The following is a 22311-nucleotide window of genomic DNA, read 5'->3' on the forward strand; positions in this document are numbered from 1 at the left end:
CTTGTGTGCCATGATCACGCACTCCTAGCTTGTGTGCTTTGCTTGTACCACCTGATGGTACATAAGGCCTTAGATGGCACCTGCTATTTGATCAGTTCTAGGAGCTGAGGAATTGAAACAACCTTTTCTTGAGAATAAAACATGCAGAAATTTTTGCAGCAAAAATAGAAGTCTTGAAAAGAGCACGTGAAACTGCAGTTTTTCAAAGATTTATAATGGAGTCAAATGGCAAAAAGTACACTCTTGATACACAGATCAGCAGTGCTTACTGAATGTCATGCTGCTTCTCTGAAGAACTGGAATACCAGAGCTTTTCAAGGGAAGGGCCGCAACCGTTTAAGCTTAAGCTAAACACTTTTTTTTTCTTTAGCCTTAGAAGCAGTTGAACTGCTTTTGCTGAAGTTTTCCAAATGTTCCTCTTAAGGCAGGCACCTGGCATTGGAAATTTCATCCCAAACAGTTAAAAATTGTTGAAATTTATAACCAACTGAAGACAAGATATTAACATGGAATGTGTCAGGCAGCTTTTCATAGTATGTCGCACTATTAGCTCCTTCTCTAAATCGTGACACATACATGTTTCTATGTATTTGCACTGTACTGTTCAAGTGTTAGTATTAGGAAATGGATCCTTAGTCCTGACGAGCCACTAGATATATTTGCAGCTTTATTTATTGTTTCACTGTTCCTACAAATTCATTCATTTTCTGAGAAGGAGCAACAAGACTCTTATTTCACATATGTCATGGAATCTGATACAAAGTTGTTGCTTTCGGGATATTATTGAACATTCAAGAACTGTGATACAAGGAACAGTTTTTAAATTAGCATGAGTTGCAGTGTTAAGCAGCTATAAATTCATACGGATGGTTTCCTGAAACGCTTGACATAACTCAGCTGCACATTACAGAGTGAAGTTCATTGGCTTTTGTATTTAGGGGATCATATATTGACAATAATCATCTCATTGGCTTTTTTAATTGATCAATAAGAGGCATGGCAATTAAAAAAAAAACCAACCCAAAACCAGAGTGCTAGTGAATGGTAGTAACCCAAATAAACAGTGTGTCAGGAATTCAGACACCCAGAATGGAGCCATGTGCTTAAAGATGACCTGCAAGGAATTGAGTGGAAAAAAGTGTCTGAACCTTTCTATGTATGAAGAAAGGCAGAAAAGATGGGGATGGTGACTCTTTCCTGCTTGTTTTTCTTGTCTTGAAAGCAGCAGGCATGTCATCACTGGTATTCCCTGTGTTTGCCAGAAGACCTCTTGGTGGTCTTGCAGGCTGCATCGTGTGAATTCTCTCCCTTTAATTGAAAGGGTGTGGATACTGAATCTTTAACAAAGGTGTCTTTTTCCCAAATGTCAATTAATTATGTTTGATTAAAAAGCATTTTAGAAAATCTGACTGAAAATTATTTCTTCTCATAACTGAATTGCTCAACTTCCATTCTCTTGTGATGTCATGATTTCTTTAGGTCATTAAAGCCCTCAAAATTGATGGGGATCTAATTTCTAAGGTAATTAATAAATTCCAACAGCTGTGTCAAATCCTTATTTATCTATTGTGAGGAGACAAAACACATCCTGCATTCTGTTTTTATACTTTAAACGATTTTTTTAGTTACCATCACTGCAGCTTTAACATTTTTCTCATACTTTCCTTGCAGGGATTTTATAAACTAGTTATGTATTCATTCTTCCATTTATTTTTTCCTCACTAAGTAATGCCAGTGTGATTTGAAACAGCACTCTTGTATCTCTGAGTAATTGATTTTAGTAATAACTTTTGTCTTTTCTAAATTACAAAAGTAATGCTATTATTGCCAGTGTACAGAGAAAAACCTAACCTGACCTGGCATCCGCTACTGAAGAAAATATAGTGCTCTCACATGGTTTCACTGTCTGTTTCTTACCTATGACACAAGCAAGAGAAACTGGTTTGGTGGCAGTCATGTACCTGGTCCCATTTTCATCAAGTTTTCTTTTTCCCTTTTTCTTATTGCATAGAGCTTTGTGATAGCAGTGTAATATGCTACTGTAGGAATGGTCAGGAGGTAGGCAGCCACAACCTGAACTTTGAGAGAAATGTTGGTACCTTGATGGAGGAAAATCTGTCACTATTGTGTTTCTAGCCTGTCAGAAGACCCCAGTTAGGTGGCAGTGGCGATGGTTGGTTAGCCCCTACTCTCAAACTTCATCGCCCTCCCTAGCATGAGAATCGGCACTGCTTTCAAGACTTATTTCTGAGTTTTCACAGTAAGCGAGCTTTATCCTAATTGTACTTAATTTGTAATAGTGTTACATGTTCAGGCCTATTTTTGTACTACTTCGCTGTATGATTCATTTCTGAGAGGGGATGTGGGGCATTTCTGAAGAGGGTATGCTTGATCACTTGGATCAAAGGCTGCCAGTAGGAGAACTTTCAATAGCTGCATAGATTTGACTGTATTTTGATAGTGGTTATTGCTATGGTAACTCTGAAGGAACGGGTAAAAGGAAAATAAGGGATAGGGCTGAATTGGGGAAAATAGGGTTAAAAACAGTTTGGCTGAGAAAAGATCATAGAGAATTAACTACTTGTAGAGCATACTCCAATGTGGTTAAAGATTTAGAACTTAGAGATTGAATATTTGCCAGTTGGGCCCAAAATAATAGTATTTAGTGGGAGAAAAGAGGGTTTTGTTAGAACTGTACCATGGCATTCTTGTACAGCCTGTGTTCCTGTAAAGATCAGTGTAATGTTGCCACCAGAGTGATGGAATGTACTACAAAATGCAAGTTAGAATAAGCTGCCATCACTGTATTCAGATGTTGTGGAAAACTGTTCAAAAATAAATGCTTTACATTTCAGTAGACCAAAGTCACCGTTGATGCACAGTCACTGATTGCAGGAGATGGGAATTGCCACAATAATGTATGTGACTATTAGGTATTCTCTTGGTTGGCAGTTTTATAAATAGATATTTAAACCAAGTTAACCCAACCAGAAACATCAATGGTAGGAGTCTTAGAATATATACTTTTATGTGTGTTTATGTAGTGATTTAGGTTTTCTATTGCTATCAGTATTTATCTGAAATCAGAGATCAGCTGCAAAGTAGTTATGTCTTAACTGAAATCATAATCCTCTCCAGACCACCAAATTCTAATGTGGAGTGATTTATGATGAGGAAGAAGCAGTTGGATTTTGAAGAACACTCTGCTTGCCTTGGGTTTGTTGTGTAAATTCAGGTAGCAGGTTGTTTTTTTATTTAAAAAAAAAAAAGACAGAGAAGGAAAGCACAGCTCAAGATGGAGTTGTTGCGTGTCAGGACCTGTAGTTGGCATCTTCATAAAAAGGATGCAACAAGCTTGCAGGGCCAGTGTTTTGAATGTCACGATATATATCAGCTACCCTGACTGAAAAGAAGTTAATAAATATTGTGGATAGCTTTTGCAAATTCATTGATTTGCTGGGTTAGTCTGAAACCTAGTATTTCATATTTTGGGGGTGGTTGGTGGTCCCATTTGTCTTTCCAGCCTGCATTAAGACAGGGTTATATAATGATTGTGTTTGATTTTCTACTTTAGTGGAGCAGCGCGACTTCATTGGAGTGGATGACACAGGAAAAAGATTGCTCTTCATGGCTAATGAAGCTGACTTGGATGAAGAACTTGTCATTAAAAGATCCATCCTTCAGAAGTAAGCTTATGCGTCCTTGTAATAGAAACTGAACTTGGGATGGGGGAGAATAACTGTGGACTAGGAGTGATGGTTAAAGACAAAGTAGGATGAGAAGGGAAGAGGAAAAGCAGCTTTTGCAATATTCAGGGAGTGGTATTTTATTATTCATTACATCATTACAACAAGTTGATAGGCTTGTCTGATACCTTTATTGTGAAAAATTCCAGGGGAAGAAAAGGAATGGTGGAAAGGTAACTCTCCTTGAAATGAAGCCAGTATCGCTATAGTTCAGATACAGATTAGATTCAGAAGTGGTAGACCTATGTCCGTAAATGAAATGCTAGTCTCATTGGCTGAGTCCCAGACAGATTTACAGAGTATCTGAGAAAGGCTCTCAGGATTTCACAACTCTCTTGTGCGTATAAGGCACAAAACCTCAGCTGTGTTTCCAGGCCCCAAAAGATTCATTGGAGAATCTGTGTTATATCCACCATTAAACTGCACTGGGGACTTCGATGAATTTATTAAATATGCCAGACTAGCTTAGCACAGTGTAATTCATATCCATTAGTAGAAGAATGAAAGATGAAAGACTTGTTGCTCTTTACGCTCTTCTGTACAGTGATTTTAGTTTTCTCGGACACACGTTGTCTGACATTTTCTGTGGAAAGCTCTGCTGGCTCCTTCAGACCCAGCCTTTGTAGTCTGTCCCAGGCTGACAGTCAGACTTTCACCTCTGTGAGCTTAGACACTTGTGGGGCAGCCATCTGAGAGCTGGGAAATTCATCCACATGGACCTTCTAAGTCAACGATGCAGACATCTGGGGTCTGTGCCCAGATAATCTCTTCTGTGAAAATGCCTCAGGTGTGTGCTGTAGGCCACAGTAGGTGTAATCTTACCTTGAACATCCCACTACCAAATGCAAGGGAGGTGCTCTGTGCCCATGGAAAGATGACTCTTCTTCTGCCCGAGTTTAAGGATTACCCTAGAAGGAAGGTGGTCAAGAGTGAGCCATGTGTTAACTGCTGTGATGGAAAGAGCCTGTCCCAGCGTGTTCCCACTGGCTCTCTCCTGGGTTTTTCTTGGATGTGGCAGGGACCAAGCTGCAGGCAAGCCTTCTGTACGTACACAGCAGCTGATCTGCATGCTGTAGGAAATTCAGCACTGCTGCATTCTGTGTTTCTGAGGAAACAAAGACTAATAGATAATAGATCTATTTTGGGCTAGGGAGGAATATGTTATCTACTGTTAGCGATAGGCTTGTCTTTATGGTTTTCTCCCAGCACTAGTGGGGGGCTGTGATATAGCGACTTAGAAATTGCTGTAACATGTGTGATCTTAGTTGACCTCTGATTTTACAGGTTCATCTAACCAGAGGATTCTCATTCCTGTTACTCTATAGCTAAATTAATCAGGCTTTATCCTGTAGGCAAAACTTTGCCTTCAGGAACACCTGTTCAGATACATTGTCTTCAGCAGATCTTCTTGAGTGTAGCTGTTTGGGATTTGGTAAATGTAGTGTTGGTGATACACAAATGGGATAAAAATCTGTATGTCTCCCTGTCTTTCTTACATTTCCATATGCACAGCTCTCAAAGCTAATGTAAAGTGTTAACAACCCTCCAAGTAAAGCCCACAGATGATAGGATAGTCTAGAAGCACAAAGAGAGAAGATCTGCTAAGTATTGAAAAGAAGAAAAAAAAATTAAGAAAAAGATGCTCTCAAGCATCAGGCAGAAGCATTGAGCCAGTATCCACCTGGGTGACCCTCTGACATCTGAAACTGCCTGCTGTAGATGCTCACGCACTCTCTCTGTTTTACAGGGACCATCTTGGAGCGGCTCTGAGGGAAGCAAAATAGTATATGGAAATTGTCAAATACTTTCAAATGAGGCAATTCCAGGGTAACAACAACTGTGGGAGCTCTAGGAAGACAAAGTGTTGGCAGCTAATGATGTTTTAACCACTGTGTTGTCTAGACCTGCTCAAACCCTGACTTTCTCGTGTGAGAAACAAAAGCGACGCTTAAAACAATCTTTGAAGTCTTTTTTTTAACACATCATAGTAAAGCAAGGAGAGGGGGGAAAAAAAAGAGCAAGCCCAATCTTGTTTTTCTTCATGGATCACTTGAAGTGACTGACTTTCAGCTACCATATTGGCTGTTTCTTGATCTCTGGACTTTGTTTTGATGAAATAACAGACTTTGTGGCAAGATGGGAGAATTTCCAGTACACTCATTCGTTCCTCTGTAAAATACAATAGACATCTTGAGAGTGTTGCTTTTGTTTGTTTTGCTTTTAATGGTCCCTTTGAAGGGCTATGGTGGTCTTGTTACATGAACTCTAGAACTCCTTCAGTGCTTGTTTTGCTCTAAAGATCCTTTTCTTCTTCTATTTTCTTTTCTCTCTCCCTTTTTAAGGAGGGGAGTGGAAGGAGGGACAGGGAGGGAGTGGTGAAAGGGATGGGAAGAGGGAAGATGAACTTTTCTTTAAAGCTAGGAATCTTGTTACTGGTAAAAATCTAGATCCCATACAGAAATGGTTCAAAGGACCTTTGGCTTCCCTGCCTCACAGGAGGGAAGTTGTGTTGACAAAACATCCAAAGCTGTAGAACGCTAATTTAAATCCTTGAAGAAAAACCTTTTTCCTGACCTTTGCCTTCTTCCTATCATTGGATTTCACGCTCTTCACTTTCCTGCCATAAAAGAGCAGCTGGTGGGGAGGGACAGGGGAAAACACACATTCTCCTGAGTACCTGTTGAGTATTAAATATTTATTTGTTCTGGACTCAGGCATTTTGTAATAACGGAAGTGTTACAGAATGAAACATTTTAATAGGTTTTCTAAGTTCATGTGTAACCTGTTATTCTCTTTCTCAGTTTGGTTAGGATTTCTTTTCCAGATTTGTTGTTTTGATTTGTTTTGGGGTTTTGTGAGTCGTGGATAGCGATTTTGGTTTTGAGAATGCCTCTCCTTGTTACACCACAGAAAGGAGTCTGAATTTTGCTCTTTCGTTTGCCAGAGCAAATCTGGCAAAGCTTTCCATTCAGCCATCAAAATTGTCCTTTTTTTTTTTTTTTCCCCCTTCCCCTATGCTGTTAATCACCCTGATGACAAGTCCCACAGGTAGTGTCCTCCCTTCAGTAAACAAGTGCAAAACAGTATCAAATACATCCATCCAGGCACGTTTTGGTGTGCATCAGGATGGGCCAGGAGACAAATTTATTGGTGGTGCCTAGAGAGACTAATGCTGCTGGGGAAAGCATTTTCAAGGAAATGGTTCCCTGTTTGGGTAATGAGATCTTATAAAAAGCCATGAACAGCCTGTGCATGTCATTCACTTTGGCAAATAGCTGCAAGATGACATACTAGAATGAAAGAAATACAGTTTGGGGAAGTTTCGGAGCCAGCTTATGGCCCTTTGAAGAGAAAAAAAATGAAGTTATGTGCTCATCCCTGGAGCCTGGTTTTGCTGGTGACATCTCTCTGACTTGGGTCTTGGCAGGATGAAGGAGTGAGGAAATGATGAGAATTCCATAGCTGCCACCTTTGCTTTTGGAGGGGGCAAAGGTATTTGTTTTCAAAGCACAATTACAATGGACAGGGAGCTTTTTTGCTCCACCTCTGATATTTATGGTCATGCAAAGTGAGACAGTAAAAGACACCTGTTGGAGCAGGTCTAAATTTGGAGCATTTCCTTTTAAGATCTTGTGGGCTGTGTAAGGGTGAGTTCAGCCTTCGTGGGTGTTCTGTCTGCACAGACGCAGGTGCAGGGCTTCTCCTAGAGAATATGTTAATAAATCACCATGACAATTCCAGCTACTTATTACCTCATGTGCTTCAGACAGAAAGATATACCTCATCTATAAATATATACACTACTAACATTAGTAACCTTGAAGTAACAATACAGATCTGTTTTTAAGATATTTTAATAAAAAGAGGGGGGTAAGATGAGGGAGTTTTTTTCTTCCTTTTCCCTTTGCATCATGAGAGTAAAAATGAATGGTGTAGTATAATTTTAAGTCAGTGCTGCCAAGTGGGTAGGTAATGGGAGTTCAGGAATAGCTTTGATACACTTGATTTCCTTTCTGTTGCCTTGGGATATTGCCTTTTCTTCTGCTGATAATTTGTTTTAAATAAGTGGATCATGTATAAACACACTGCAACTTCCTTAGTGTTTCTGTTCTCTGAAACTGCCCTCCTCGGAAAATTGGCATCTCTGAAATACTCTGCCACTCCTATGGTCGTTCTTTCGTTTTTTTTCTTTTAAAATCTACTTCCACGAGAGAGGCTGGGAATGACGCAGGTATAGGCAGATGCTCCACTGTGTGAAGCATCCTAAACTAGATCATGGGCAGGTGTCCTCTTGTAGATCCAGCTGTGCTGGTGAAGGGGGCCACCACCTCCAGCTTGCCCCCAGCTGGATGTATGATCGAGTACTTCATAAGCCACATGTGTCAAAATGAGTTGCATTACTTTTAATAGATTAAACAGGAGGACTTTGATAACTTGGTTCTTTTTACTTTGCATTAGGGCGTGGTCCCCACAAGCAGTGCCACTGGCAGGGAAGGGAGGGGTGCAATAACCCAACTCGGCAGGAAAATCCTGAGGAGCAACTCAGGGCAGACTAGGGAGCAGAAACTCTTTGCTGGGCTCAGCTGTCTACAGGATGAATATACATGTATTGGCTTTGGTGGTGTTCCCTTGTTGGAAAAATCAGTAGTTTTCACTATTAGCAAACTTTGGTTACTAAGTTTCCTTTGCATTCAAGTGATATTTTGAGGAATGCCATGGAAAGATGTTGGATATATCTTTTTTCTCTAAAATGTGACTTTCAGAGAGTGATGCGTAGATCTTGTCTTACCTGTTAGTCCAGATCTGCTCTTTTCATAAATAAAAATAATATTTTCTGACTAGCTTCCAGAAAATAAGTCAGACTCTTTTCGGCTCTTCCATCACAAAAATAGACATTGTATGTGTTGATTTAGGTAATAATCCTTTTGCAGATGCATGAGCCAGAAAAGAATCTGGTTCCCCTTCCCAGAACTGAATTGGTTTCACAGTACTAGTAGGAATTTAGAAAGTTGTAAAAAGTTATTTTAGCCAGTAAGGCAAGCGGATCTGACTCTGAATCAAAACAGGGGAACTAGGTCTATTGAATAAGAGGGTGTGATTTTTACACACTAACTTCTCAGACTATAACCACACTTTAAAAACGTTGGTGTAGCTTTAATCATATTTCTTTACAAAAGAGGATTTTGCTGAACATTTCAGAAAAAGATATTGGCCTGTGAGTTGTTGTTTGAGCCATGAGTTGGGAGTAGATGTTCCCAAGATGCCCTCGGAGGTCTTGCATGCCTGTTTAGAAGTTTCTCAGTTCACTAAGAGTAGCTGCTATAACTAAAAGGCATTCATTTTCTCGGAAAGTTTGCCATTTTTATTATGCATTTAAACTTTGCTCAACTTGCTCTGCTTTTTCTGTAAATATGTTGGGGATGAGTGTAGCCTTCTACTTCAGAAATGGAGTATTTTTTAAATGATTTATTGTTTCTAAAATGTATGTAGCCAAATATAAGGAAAACATTTTAATTTGGTGCTTTATTGTACAAGCATAACATATAAAACGTGAACATACTATCAAAGCAGTTCATGAGACATTGACTTTATATTTTAATGAACATACTGCTATTACTGATTTTAATACTGTTGCTTCCACAGGATTTTGTGTTTTGCTGCTGCCGTGCTATTTTATTCATTCAGTGGGGGGGTTGAAAGGAATGTACAACATATCCAGGTCCTATTTATAAAAGAAAGGTCATGCCGTGTCTTGACAGCTTGTACAGGTAAGAGGTCATGAATCTTAGAATCTGGAATATTAGCAATGACTCCTGTTGAATGTAGCTATAGAAAGACTTACTGGCAACGGGTTTAATTTTACTGCAAGATTCTTGCCAGTGTTTCAGTACGCGTAAGACAAAAGCAGAGAGCATGAGGCTCAGCGTTTGGTTTCTAATCGTCAGTAATGTATGTTGCGCGGATCGTCATTAGTCATTTGTCTGTCTGCTGTGGTCTCGGACCAGCACTTAGCCCGTGATTCGGTTTTACTTTTCGGAGGTTTCAAAGGAGGAAGAGCTGACTGTATTGCTTGGACACCCTTGAGTCCATGTGACTTGGTAAATGCAGTGCTCTGGATGAGTCATCAGGTTGGACAATACTGAAGTTGAATCTCTCTCATTGTTACTCTAAGCCAGGCTTGGGTCTTGAAAAGATGACAAATGGTCTGTTCGTTTTAAAAGAAGTCTTAAAAATTTCAGGCAGTTGCCACTGTGTAGTTTTTAGCAACTCTGTGAGTTAGTTTATTTCACAGAGTTGATGGGAAATGCAGCCATCACCGGTTGTTTTTGTGACATATTTACCTCAGTTGATCCAGACGTAATCTGTATGATCAAAATATTCTTCTGAATGGTCTGGTTAGGGCCGAGACACAGAATGATCAATTACTTGCTTTTAATATACGTTTTCAGCCATAGTGTGTATTCAGTAGAGCTGCCTGTTGAAATCTTAGGGTTTCAGCTTGTGGCCAGCGATCCCAGAATGACCAGTACGCGACAGAGGGGCACAGACTCCTTACTGTGCTGTTGGGATGGTACAGAGAAAAAAAAGCCAAAGGTCAGAGGAGTTATCCCCGCTTGTGCGAGCGCTGTCAGGTTCTCCCCTACCACATGTCCGCCATGTGTTCCTCATCAGCGGGATGTGGAACTCCATGACGCAGAGCAGACTGGAATGAAGAGTTAGTTAACACCCGCCGTTGGGGAATTTATCAGCCAATGTGGAATATGGGGGGGGGGGAGGAGGAAACAGCCCAGTTTAAAGCAAAGTAAGGGTGAAATGAGGCATGTGACTGTTCCTCTTCAGTAAAAAGGTCTGAATCTGCTTGGGGCTGAGGTCCTGGCTCCCAAGCCCAGCCAAAGTTTGTGGTTCCTTTACTGTTCTGCATTACTGATTTTTTTTTTTTTTTTTTTTTTAATCCTTTAAATTGTCATGCTTAGCGGAAGATTTTTGCAGTGGGCTGGAGGGAAATACCCTTGGGATTTTTGCAAGGAACCATTCATCTAGTTTATTCTAAAAAGTCCTTACTTTGAAGAGCCTTTCCTTCATCCTGGTCTGTGAGATCACAAATCACTAACTTGCAGGGATACATAAAAGTGATAGCCTCTCTATTAAAATTAGCTACACTTGGTATCAATTGAACTGTAGTTGCATAATATTATCAGTGCAGATTTATTATGCTTACTTCATGGCTACTGTGAATTCTAACCTGGATGATTTACTGGGATGTTTAGCACTGCTAAGAATATTGTGAAAGTCATAATGGAAAGAGTCAGAGTATACAATTAGCTGGTTGAAGGTATATGTGTGCCCACGATCCTTACTGAGTTCTCATTCTACTTTATTCACAGCAAATATATATCTTTCAAAATGTTTCCATTCATTCAGAATACAATGCTGAATTCCCTCTTGAATAGCCGCTGTGTGGTTCTCCCCAAACAGCATTGTGCTGGCAGTTTCTGGAATTACACAGGAAATGAAGAGCATAGCAAACTTTCCTTTCTCTTGCTAAGACGTGCTCCCCGGGAGTTCTTCCGGTAGATCGAGTAAATAGCAGAGATCTATTCCGAAGGGCAGCATGTCCTCTATGTTTCTGCTTTGAGAAATCTTAATTTTCTCTGGCTTTAAATCCTTCCTTTCTTCATCAAATTTATTGCACCATTTCCTCAGCTAGAGAGGATTAGATAGAGATTCCTTTCACATGCAGTAAAACCTCTTATCCACTTGTCTTAGAGATTTCTTACAGGACTGTCTCCTTCCCCAGTCACCAAATATGAAATACGCTGTTAGGAATTAAGAGGAGATGGCTATTAGACCTTGATATGTGAACTGGCAATGCAGAATGCTATATCTTGCACAATACTCATTCTAAGTATAACTTACGTGTGCCTGCATATTGGCCAACAATAGCTGTTGGTATTACTTGGGTTGATCATCTTGAAATCCTTTAACCTCTAAAAAAAACATGGGGGGTGTGTGGTATTCATAATTCAGGTTAGTGGAAGCTCAAGATTTTGAAAAATCTGGGTCAGTCAATACAGAGAGACTTAAAAAGGGAATAATTTAGGGCCTTCAGACAGAAAAAATTTGGCTGATGGACTTTAATTAAACTCCGAGGGTTGGAAGCAAACCAGTAAGAAAGCAAGGGAAATTCAAGTTAAAGCTCAACTTCTATTTTTTCTGCATATAAATCCTCCGGCAGCTGGTGATATTTGCAAGAGCACAAGAGACTGTCTTTCAGTATTCCCTTTGATTTTATTTTTTTCCCTTTGCTTTATTATTCCCAAGGTGTAGCATTAAATATCATTTCAGAGGCCATGTGTGTCCCCAACTTCTCTGTCCCATCTCTATGGTACATGTGTTCATACATGTGTAATATGTAGCTTTGTTCACTAATATATGGGTACAGCATTTCTAGAACTAGGTATTTATTTTTTTGTCAGTTTTTTTCCCTGCAAATGAGCTACAGCATTTCTGAAAATACCTCTGAAATTCCCACTTCTGTGACTTTGAGCCTTAGCCAGGTAGAATAGTAATAACAATCACGGCCAGCGGTGCCATAAATTTCAACTAAAGTATTGGGCAAGAAGGCTGATTTCTGTTTGTACTGTTGTTAGAGATATTTATGCGGGGCAGGTCTTTCAGCAAGTGTGATTATTTTCAGAGAGGCCCTCTCTCCATTCTTGCATTAGAATGTGCTGGGTATGTGTGCGGGGAACGGCACCTGACGAACAGCAGCCAGACACAAAGAATAAAATCCCTTGGGAATGAGACTTCTCTTTATGGCCATTTTTCACTTCTAAGGCCACTTGAAAAATATTGTTCTTCAGGTAGATCTCCTTCCTAGATCCCTGGGTTAGCGTTTGGGTGCCTGCCATTTTCCCAGACCAAGGAGCTACTGAAGACTTAAGCTTTTCAAGTAGGAAAGTATGCAAGCACATATTTTGCAGCACCAGACGCTATTGAAAGAATAATGGACCCTTCCCACATTCAACTCCATTCTTCTTGCACTCGCTCCCAGACCTCTGGAGCCACTGTGCTAGCAAATGATTAAATTCTGTTTCTCTTCCGTAACTCTTCCTAAACAAAATGTTAATTGAGATGTTGATTTATACAATTTAGATTCCTTTGTTAAGTTAGTGTAGTTAAAAGTAGCCTCTGGCTATTGAGGGGATAGATCAGTGACACAAATTAGTGCTTGCTGGTATGTTTTTCTATATCTTGCCCTTTGAGAAAATAGTATCTATTTCAGATTTAAGGAATATGTCTCTTGCGTGTGTTTGTTTTAGATGTACCCCATGATAGTGTAGCTCTAGAACTCAGGATTCTGGCTGTTTTCTGATTTATGTTATTATATGAAGGAAGCAACCTGAAAAAAAGTAGGCTTTGGCATTTTTTTGCAATGCCCTTGATGTTTTTCAACTGAAAAGAAGACGTTATGATACTAGGGATGTTATACAGGTTCCAGGCTTTCATATGTGACAGGGATAACCTCGTGCCTGGGGTAAGAAATGATTTCTCATGTCCTGGACAGCTGTTGACTTAAAGGGTTTGCAGAAGAGTTATCTGACCTTACTTCTCAGTAATCTATTCTTGTCTTTGGAAAAAAATAGAAATGTTAATCTGTTTGATTGTTATAGAGAACCATTAAAATAAGCAACCTTTGTTTACAGAGGAAGAATTCTCTTGTTCTACAGGTGATCTGGTGCTGGAAAGGGTAAAAGTTAACACGTGGATTGATGTGCTATCACCTGTTTGCATTAAGAATGTCTTGTAATTAATATACAAAGAGATCTCACTTCTCTACTTGGCTTTGTGGCCTTGAGAAGGCCACTTAATGTTTGTCTCTCATATTTTCTTCACTTTTTAAAATGAATGCAGTATTACTTTCCTGTCTCGTAGGGGCATAACTCATGAATGTTTATGTCAGTACTGTAAATGTAAAATGCTGCTCTGAATACAGGGTATTAACTGTTGGCTTTCCTGCATTTAGAATCAGAATATTACTTGTTAAAACAGCCTGCAGGAAGCAGCTGATGTAACACTGCGTACAGCATGAGCTACAGATCATGTTTAAACCCAGATTTTCAGTTTCAGCACTTGCATTTCTGCGTGTCAGACGCCAGTAGTATTTAAATGTATTATTGTATAGTTTATTGTGTGTTACGTTGTTATGTGCTGCTATTCTTATCACTCTACTGTCTCCAATTTCCTTTCAATGTACTCATTCTCCAGTTTTTCATACAAAAGCACTGGACACACAGTGAAAAATGAAATATGTTTTCTTTTGCATTAACAAGCCACTACTCCTGAGTGTACACGATCAAATTTGTAGATAGGCGGTTCCTTGCATGCGCAGGAACTGGTTTTACAAATGCTGGCTTGAGTCTGGCACAGCTTGTAGCAGTGCACCTGAGCTAACATGCCAGTGGCTGTACTGCTGCCAGGGCCAGGCTGGGCTGGCAGCGGCGTAGCTGGGCGGGCAGAGCAGCTCCTGAGCTAGTGAGTCCTGCGGGGGCTCAGGGCATGCCGTGGAAGTACCAGAAGGACTCGGTAGGAGCCAGTTCTGGTGCAGAAATAGTAGTATCGTCGGGGCTTTCTCAGGTCCATACTACTCTGGATAAATGGGAAAACGTGATGTTTATGTTTCGTAATTCTTGCGTGCGTTTGCTGCTTTCCATTGCCAGTTTGGCCACCTGATGGCAGCTTTTAAATTCTGAGATAAGAATTGTGGTTTTGTTACCCATATGTATAGTTTCGGTCAGCACTTTCCGGTTCCAACAAAATGCAAATATCAAACAAGAGTTAATCTTTTATAGTTCTTCAAATAGCATACTTTTCACAGTAGAAAAGTAATTCCCTTTAGAAGGCGATCACTCCAAAGACTAACTGCTTTCATTTCTCCTAAACGTTTTTAAAGTGTGACAACAATTTCCTATGAGTCATCTGCTTTAAAAGATCTGAGCTGATTTGGGCTGCTGTGTGTGATCTGCTTCTTCACTTTTTTTGTTAAAATTTTATGCATGAAGAGAAGGAGTTAATGTTTTCTGAATGATGAGTTCTGGTACTAAACCAAGGGATACTGCCCTGCTAAATAGTGGCCTCATGAAGGTTATGTGCATAAATGAAGATATAATGAACGCATAAGTCAAGAATGCCACGAACAGCAGAAATGCCAAACACCAGAGCTGAAGCACAGCTGAGTAACCTGCTGCAAAGAAATCTGTCACTTTACCTGTTCCTTCCTTTCTGTGTTTTGAAGTCATGACTGATTGATTCACCATCTTGAAGGCAGCGGATGCAAGGATATGAACTTGTGCATCTCTGAAAAAAGTGTTCAGTTCTAAGCACGAGTCTTGAAGTGACAAAGCTCATAGGCTGCAGCACAATAATGTAAAGGCTAGTTTTGCTTTACACTCTTTAAGTCCATTGACTTCTTAACTTTCCTAAAGCAAAACGTGTTGAGTCCCCTGTGCAGGTGACTCACAGGTTCTATTGAGGACTTCTGGAAGGCTTCGGTCTTTTACCTGCCATGTGCCTGTGTCACTAACTGCTGATTTCGGCTCCTCCTACAATGACAGTAAGAAAACTGGCTGTAAGTGTTAATTCAAGTCTCAATGGAAGTATCTTTAATATCTTAGGATACTGCTGTTTCCTAAGGTTTCTAGATATGCTGACATGTAGCTGATGAGTGTTTTTCATCATTGGTTAGTGCCTGAAAAGTTACTGCGTGGTGAAGAGGTGAAAGCTGAATGGAGCTGTTCAGCATGTAAACAGTTGAAATGAACGGGGACTGCGGGAAGGTGTGCTGCACTGTAGTGGTTTAAGGCCACAACCAAATGTGTGCTGTGCATGTGGGCGGAGAGTCAAGGACAACTGCAGTGCATGCAAGTGAACAATGTTGGGGCCATATCTTTGTAAAGGCTGATCTGATTTCTAAATGTAAGTTTACTGGTCTAAATTGTTGATCCCTGCTTGCTGCAGGCTGAGGATATGGAGAATTAGGGGAAGTTATGGGGAGGAGAGAAGTTGCTGAGCTTCGGAAGTATTCCATGCAGGTAGGCACTGTCTTAAACTTGCGCGTTATCTCCAGAAGTGGATAATATCTTCTTACTCACAGTTAAATATTTATTCCCCAAATTCTGGGATGTTTTGGCTTTTAAATCTAACATGAGGAAGGACAACTAGAGAAAGTCTGTACTAATGTGGATCAAAATACAGTGAAAAAAGTGTATGAGAACCCATTCTTAGTAGTCCTGTTTGTTATCTTAAGCAAAAATGTCACCCTCACTGCCACTGTTTGTATCCTGAAGACAATCCTGTGCTCCCGTCTGAGGAGCTAATTTTCTCAGCTGGTTGAATAGTAAGAACCAAAATTGAGATTAAGAGTTATCAAGAAGTAAGAAGCAAGTGCTCTGCTGTTACTTGATCATTTTGTGCTTACTTGCTTAGCCGAGATGTTCACCAGTTACATTTTTTTATTATTTCTGAGTATTGTTCATTAATGTAGTTATTTCATTGCTGAATGACAGCTTATTTTTACACGTTGCTGTCGCTTCTAGCTTTGTTTCAAAAGGAGAGGTGATTCTCCTTGCCAGAAGTAGAACTGTTGTGCTGTATGGTTTGTACTTCCAGAATTTCCTTCGGGGCTTCAGTTTGTATTTGATTTTTGGCTGGTTTGCAAGAATATATGATCAAATTGATCCAGTCATGTTTTTAATTGAAAACATACATAGTTTTGTATACATTGAAAAAGGATCATTTGCAAGTAAGGAAGAGCCCATGAAAGTGTGTTCGAGAATCCTTACCTGCACCTGGGCATAGAAGAAGTTTAGCAAATTATTTTGTGTGTATCCATTGTATATTTGTTCCTTTTTTATTAATGTACGTCAGAGGTCCAAATACAAATAAAGCGTGCTATGCAGGCTAATTAAATCAATGCCTCTGTGGAAGAAATTAGTTTCTGGAATTGCTCTTGTAAATCTGAGATGTAAACAAAAACCTAGTTATTTTTATGTCGTTTCCCTTTGCCTCATGTACGTGACTCTGGAATTTGGAGAGTTATATGTTTATGCCTCTTTTTATAGCAGAATATTTGCGTGGCTGAATTTTTATTGAAGCATAATTCCTGGTTTCCTTAAAGCTGAGCAAGGCTACTGTACAGTGGGAACACGCGTTAATTTGAGTTGCTGTGAAAGGCTGTTCGTTTTAAAGCTGTCAAGGCAGCAAATTGTCCTCAAGTGTTTCTTCATTAAGAATTGTTTGCCGCTTTTGTGAAATGGCTGCTTCATCCAGGGAAAGTAAATTGGGAGGTTTTCCTGAAAGAAGGATGTGCAAAGAACAGCATTTAGGCCATGGGATTGTCCCACCTTCTCCTGCCCCTACCTACCTGGGGATGATGCAGGCACCACCGCATTTTATTCTGTTTCATTTCAGCTGCGTGCCGAGATGAGCAATCTCCAGAGGGTCCATTTATCTGAGGCTGGCTTTAGTTTGTTCTTTCTTGGTTGGTTTATAGCTTCCTCACAGACTATGAGCTCATTGTGCTGGTTCCTTTAAAATGTTGAAAGCGAAGATAGTACCTGTCTTAAGAGTTTAGAGTCTAAATGGACCGTACAATTATGGATATGGCCCTTGCTCCCATTAAATGTGAAATTCCAGCTCTTCAGAATAAACCTATTTTCTAGTGAATTCCAATACAATAATCTACTATTTGTGAGGAGGGCATCTTCCGTGGTGTGAATAATCAGACCCACTTCTTCTGTTGAAGTGCAAAAACTCCCTTTTATTTTTAATAGCAAATTATTTTGAGAGCAGAGCCCAGAAGCATGGGATTTTTAGAAGTAAACTAGTCTTTTAAGGCTTCCTGTTCATTTTTGTTGTGCTTATTGCTTCTTACCTCTCTCTGATTTTTTTTTTTAACTGTTCTCCGCAAAAGCAACCATTGTAGACTTGGCCCTTTTTTATATTACTAATATAGTCTAGAGGGTTAGCACAGGTCTTTATAGTTACAGATTGTTTCTAATACATTTTTTCTTTATAAACTAAGGGCAGGACTGTACATGAAATCTCTGTTATTGTGTTTGTGCTTTGTACTCGTGTACTTGTTGACTGTTTTACAAGCCAGTAACGTAGTAGCCACAGGCTAGGAAGCTTGCCCAGAAATCTGGCATATTTAATTAGTGCTAGTAAACAAGCAGAGTTTCAAATTTAATTTTTCCTTCTTTAATTCCTATAAACCTCAAGCCATTTAAAACTTAATTTTGACACTAGTTTCGTTTATGCAGTTGGATAATACTGAAACAGTCCACAACCACAGACGGAATAGTCCCAGTCACTTCCAAGCAAGAAGGGAATAGAAGTTGTTTTGTTTTAATAGTATTTGAGGTTGCCTGAAGACTGTAAATGATAATCTTCAGGTCATCCACTACCCATTTTCTTTTTCTTTCTGTTAGGCTAAGTGTTTCAAGATGAGGAAATTGTTCTACCGTGGGTTTAGCCTTGTAAAGGAAAAGGATTGGATTTGTTGCCATTCTGGTCTTTGTACAGAGAGCTGTTCTAAGAGCAAATTATGGAGGCATCTGAACTCTGTTACTTGCCATAGCCAGTTTATTGCTTCTAGGCTGTGAAGTTTAACTCGCTACCCCAGGTGGCATAAGCAACAGAGGTTTCAGTTGCTGTCTTCTCTCTTGCTTTTCAATACCAGCTTGTGATCAGTGGTGAAAATGGTTCTCTACCACTGCTTTCACTATTAGGGACCACTGAAGTCTAGATTAATGACATTTCTCCTATCTATTTCATTGCTGAAGTCACACTGCCTCCAGACAAGTAGTGTGCTGATGTCTCCTTATCACAGCAATAAAATACTTGCTAATTTTGGCCAAAAACTGGACTTTAACTGCAGCTAAAAAAAATTAAAAAAAAAAATTAGTATTTAAATTGTGAAAGTACACAGATGAGCAGTGTCTTATTAACTGTCCAGACAGCTTTTCCTTCAAGAATGTGGGTGGGTTGGGGTTTTTTTTTTGTTTTTTGTTTGTTTTAAATGAACAGTGACTGTCTCCTACTTACTCTAAAGGCAGCTCCTACCTACTGTATGAAGTGAGTTAGCATATGCTGGGCTGTGTGGAACACCACTCTTGTTTGCGTGAAGTTTCTCAGTCAGCAGTAACCATCCCAGGGAAGGAAGTTGACCTACTGCTCAAAGTACCGTCTCCCTGCATTGAATTCGCCAGGATTTTCTTCTGTCCTCTGCAATATTCTAATTGCCATATTATCACTGTTCAAAAGGAGTGAAATTCCTCTGGCCCAACCTTAGGCTGTTACTCAGGTCCAAGTAATGGGTGAAAGGTGAGAAAGATTTTTGGAAATCCAGCTCTGTCCTCAGTGCAGTGTACGTTTTTGTTCAGTTGGGCTTAATGCTGTAGTGCTCCAACTTTAGCACCCTCCTGAAAGCATTTTAGGTGTAAGCTCAGTTTCTTATAGTAATATGAAGCAGCAACTTCTGTTATAGCTATTAACCAATCTGGAAATTTTAAATCATGAGTAATCTGGTCTAACCAGAAACTAATCCAGTGTGGTTGTAACCACTGTAATTACTTGTTTAAAAAAAATGCAAATTTGGACTTTGGATGGATGTTAAGCTCTTCTTGTGGTAACAATAGATTTTCTGTGTCTTGTCTTTTTTCCTTTTTTTTTTTTTTTTTTGATACTTACGTTCATCATCCCATGGTATTTCTAATGGTGTTTTGTAAAATGCCAGTTAGCTATTAAAAGAACTAATCATAAAGTTCTTTTGGGTTGAAAAGATGAGAGATGTCTGCAAGTGGCTTCAGTCTGACTTCAATTCTCCTTTGGTTTTAAATTCTACTGTCACTCTGCAAAAAGAATGCTACGTTTTTCTAAGGCTTTGTTTTGATGAAGTTTTTATATGTGTCAAAATATTAGCTGATAAATAGTATAGGTTCTTTTAAACTGAAAAAGAATGCAAGTATCTCTGTATTTCTTGTGTGGTGTTCCTATCACTTGGGGTATTTCTTCACTACAGAATTGGGCTGTACTCTAACCCTGATGTTGCCCCGAGCCCTGACGGCTCTGTGTCCCCCGAAATCTCGCGGCTCAAGGTTGATGTTGCCCTAAATCTGGGCTAGCATGTGTCTGAGGATGTATCTGAATACACGGGCTGAGTCATGACTTCAGTAGCCAAGTCGGGAAATCCCTCTGTTTTGCTGCAGGGAAGCAGGATTCATCCAGTCTGACTGCTGATACCTTAGCGTAGTTTCCCCTGAAAGGTATTTTTCTTCTATGTACCCATTCAGCCTTGCCGAGACGTGGAGCAGCCTGTGTCCTGGCAGTCACAGCCAGGCTCCCTCTGCAGTGGCGGCAGAGCCAAGTTCTGTGCCCACTTGAACTTCTGCCAGAGATAAAGCTGTTTTCATTAATTGATTAAGTATTTGATGCTTACAGTTGTTGGGGTCTTGTCAGGATGAAGTGTGGTTACTGTGTTACCAAAGGCTAAAGTGTCCAGGTTTCAGTGGAGTTGAGATGTGAATAGGTACAATTATAAAACCTTATCGTGAATCAAAAGTGAGGCAAAATCAGTAGGTTCCGGGGGGAAATCAAAAGGAAACACAGGTCAAAGCACCAGCTAAGGAAGCTACAGATCCTCAAGGAGCAGGAGCCAAGTATAATTTGCTTATGGTAGATGAAGGAAATGAACATTGCCAGATTTACTGCAGAGGACATCCTACATGGGCTGGATTTGGGTAGGTTTTGGTAATTTAAACCGTAACACTTGAATTTTTCCCTTCTTTGGATTCAAAATTCGTGTCGTCTTGCTGTTTAGACTGTAAGTGTTGGAGGGAGCTAGACACTGCTTTGTCTAACACACAACAGGTATTGCTCTTTTCTTTCTTCTCTCCCTCTGTTCTTCCTTCTAACCGTAATGACCTGCTATCGGACTCTTGTCAGGCTGTTTTCCAGTCCCATGAAATGTAACTGTTTTGAATGCAAATATCTTCTAAAGACAGACTCATAAACACACACCTTCTGTTGTAAAAGCCCATTTGCCTGTCAAGTGGAGATCCTAGCAAAGGAAAGTTAGTGATCAGGTATGGCCTATGCACAGTAACAGGTTTAAAGAGGGATTTTTAATTTTAATAAACTGATGGTGCAGAAGTAGGTGGTTTTCATGAAGTACCTGGAAGGCTACTCACAATGGGAAATCCAAAGGTATGTGTGACAGCTTCAGTTTGTCCTGCTTCTGGGCCCTGTAAAATAAAAGGAAATGCTTATGATGCTTATTTCCACTTTGTTTTTACCACTTCTGCTTTTACTTGGAATTTAAGGTCAGGAGAAGGGGGATTTCTTTTTGCCTGTGTGCTTTAGTAATCCAAAGGTACGTGATTACCTTAAATCCCAAAATTTTGCAGATCACAGATTTTAAGTTCTAGCCACTAGTAAAACCCACCTCACCTGAGAGGCACAGAAGGTCTTTGGAGCCTTATTGAGCAAGGCTGCGATCGGCCAGTCACGCTGCCGAGTACCGTTTTATTTGCCTTTGAGTCTAGGCCAGTGACATAAAGAAATTGTGGCAGCCTTGCTGTGTTTAAGCTATATATTGCTAGTGACCTACAGCTTTGACCTAGTATTCAGTTTCACTGTTTCCCATGCATTTACTGTAATTATTTGATTTAAGAAAATATATCATATGTCTACTGCTTAGCCCTTTGGGAACTGGCGTAGGAGGGATCAGCAGGAGCTGCTGTTCTTCAGTAGCCTCTGTACAATCCTCCAGCTTCAGTTGTTTGCTTAAAACTTGTTCCTCTTATGTGTTGTCATCCTTTCAGCCCTGGTGATTTTAGGGAACAATTATTTACTAAGGTGAATTTCCATGAAGCAGGAAGCAAAATGAGCTGAAAATTGGAAATTATTAGGATTGCCAGGTGCAGACTTTTAGTTCTTTCTCCTTCTTTAGCAAAGAAAGCATTTCCCAAAGCTTGATTAAATCTCTTAAATCACAGTTTAGCCCGGCATAAGGAAAATAAGCTCAAATACCAGATCTGAACCAAGTGACTAAGCCATGTCCCGTTGTGTTGGAATTGAATTGGTTATAGTGCACAATAATCTACTTTATTGTCATCCTGGCCTTAACTGTAGCGTAAGATGATTACATTGAAAGTGTATAATAATAAGGCTTACACTTTGTATATACTGCTTTAAATATTTTGGCACACCATAGAAACAACCTTTACGTGCAAGGCTTGATTAATCCTTTTCCTCTGTGTATAGAACAAGTAGCTGCCAGAGCTCAAGAGTAAAACCTATTAATAATGTCTCTGGCAGTCCCCACCCTCCTTTGCAGTGTATTCTCTTCTGTTCACACCAAACTCCGGACTTACTATCATTTCGGTCTCTCTCTTTTGCTTTCCCAGTTTCTACATAGCAATTGAGGTATTCTAGCAGATGAAGTCTAGTATAAAAGTGTCTGGTATAAAATATTTGCATTTTCTCTGTATTTTCAGTGGAGGCC

At 39.8% G+C, this 22311-nt stretch overlaps 1 protein-coding gene across 1 annotated transcript in view; it reads left to right on the plus strand.

The window, feature by feature from the left end:
• EIF2B3 (eukaryotic translation initiation factor 2B, subunit 3 gamma, 58kDa) overlaps positions 1-22311 on the plus strand; it is a 105468-nt gene that overhangs the window by 24801 nt on the left and 58356 nt on the right. Inside the window, exon 5 of the mRNA XM_009326625.1 lies at positions 3575-3686. Within this exon, the coding sequence (XP_009324900.1) occupies positions 3575-3686 (112 nt within the window). The remainder of the gene's footprint in view (positions 1-3574; positions 3687-22311) is intronic.

This window comes from Pygoscelis adeliae, unplaced genomic scaffold (assembly GCF_000699105.1).
Source record: "Pygoscelis adeliae isolate BGI_AS28 unplaced genomic scaffold, ASM69910v1 Scaffold306, whole genome shotgun sequence".
NCBI lineage: Eukaryota > Metazoa > Chordata > Aves > Sphenisciformes > Spheniscidae > Pygoscelis > Pygoscelis adeliae.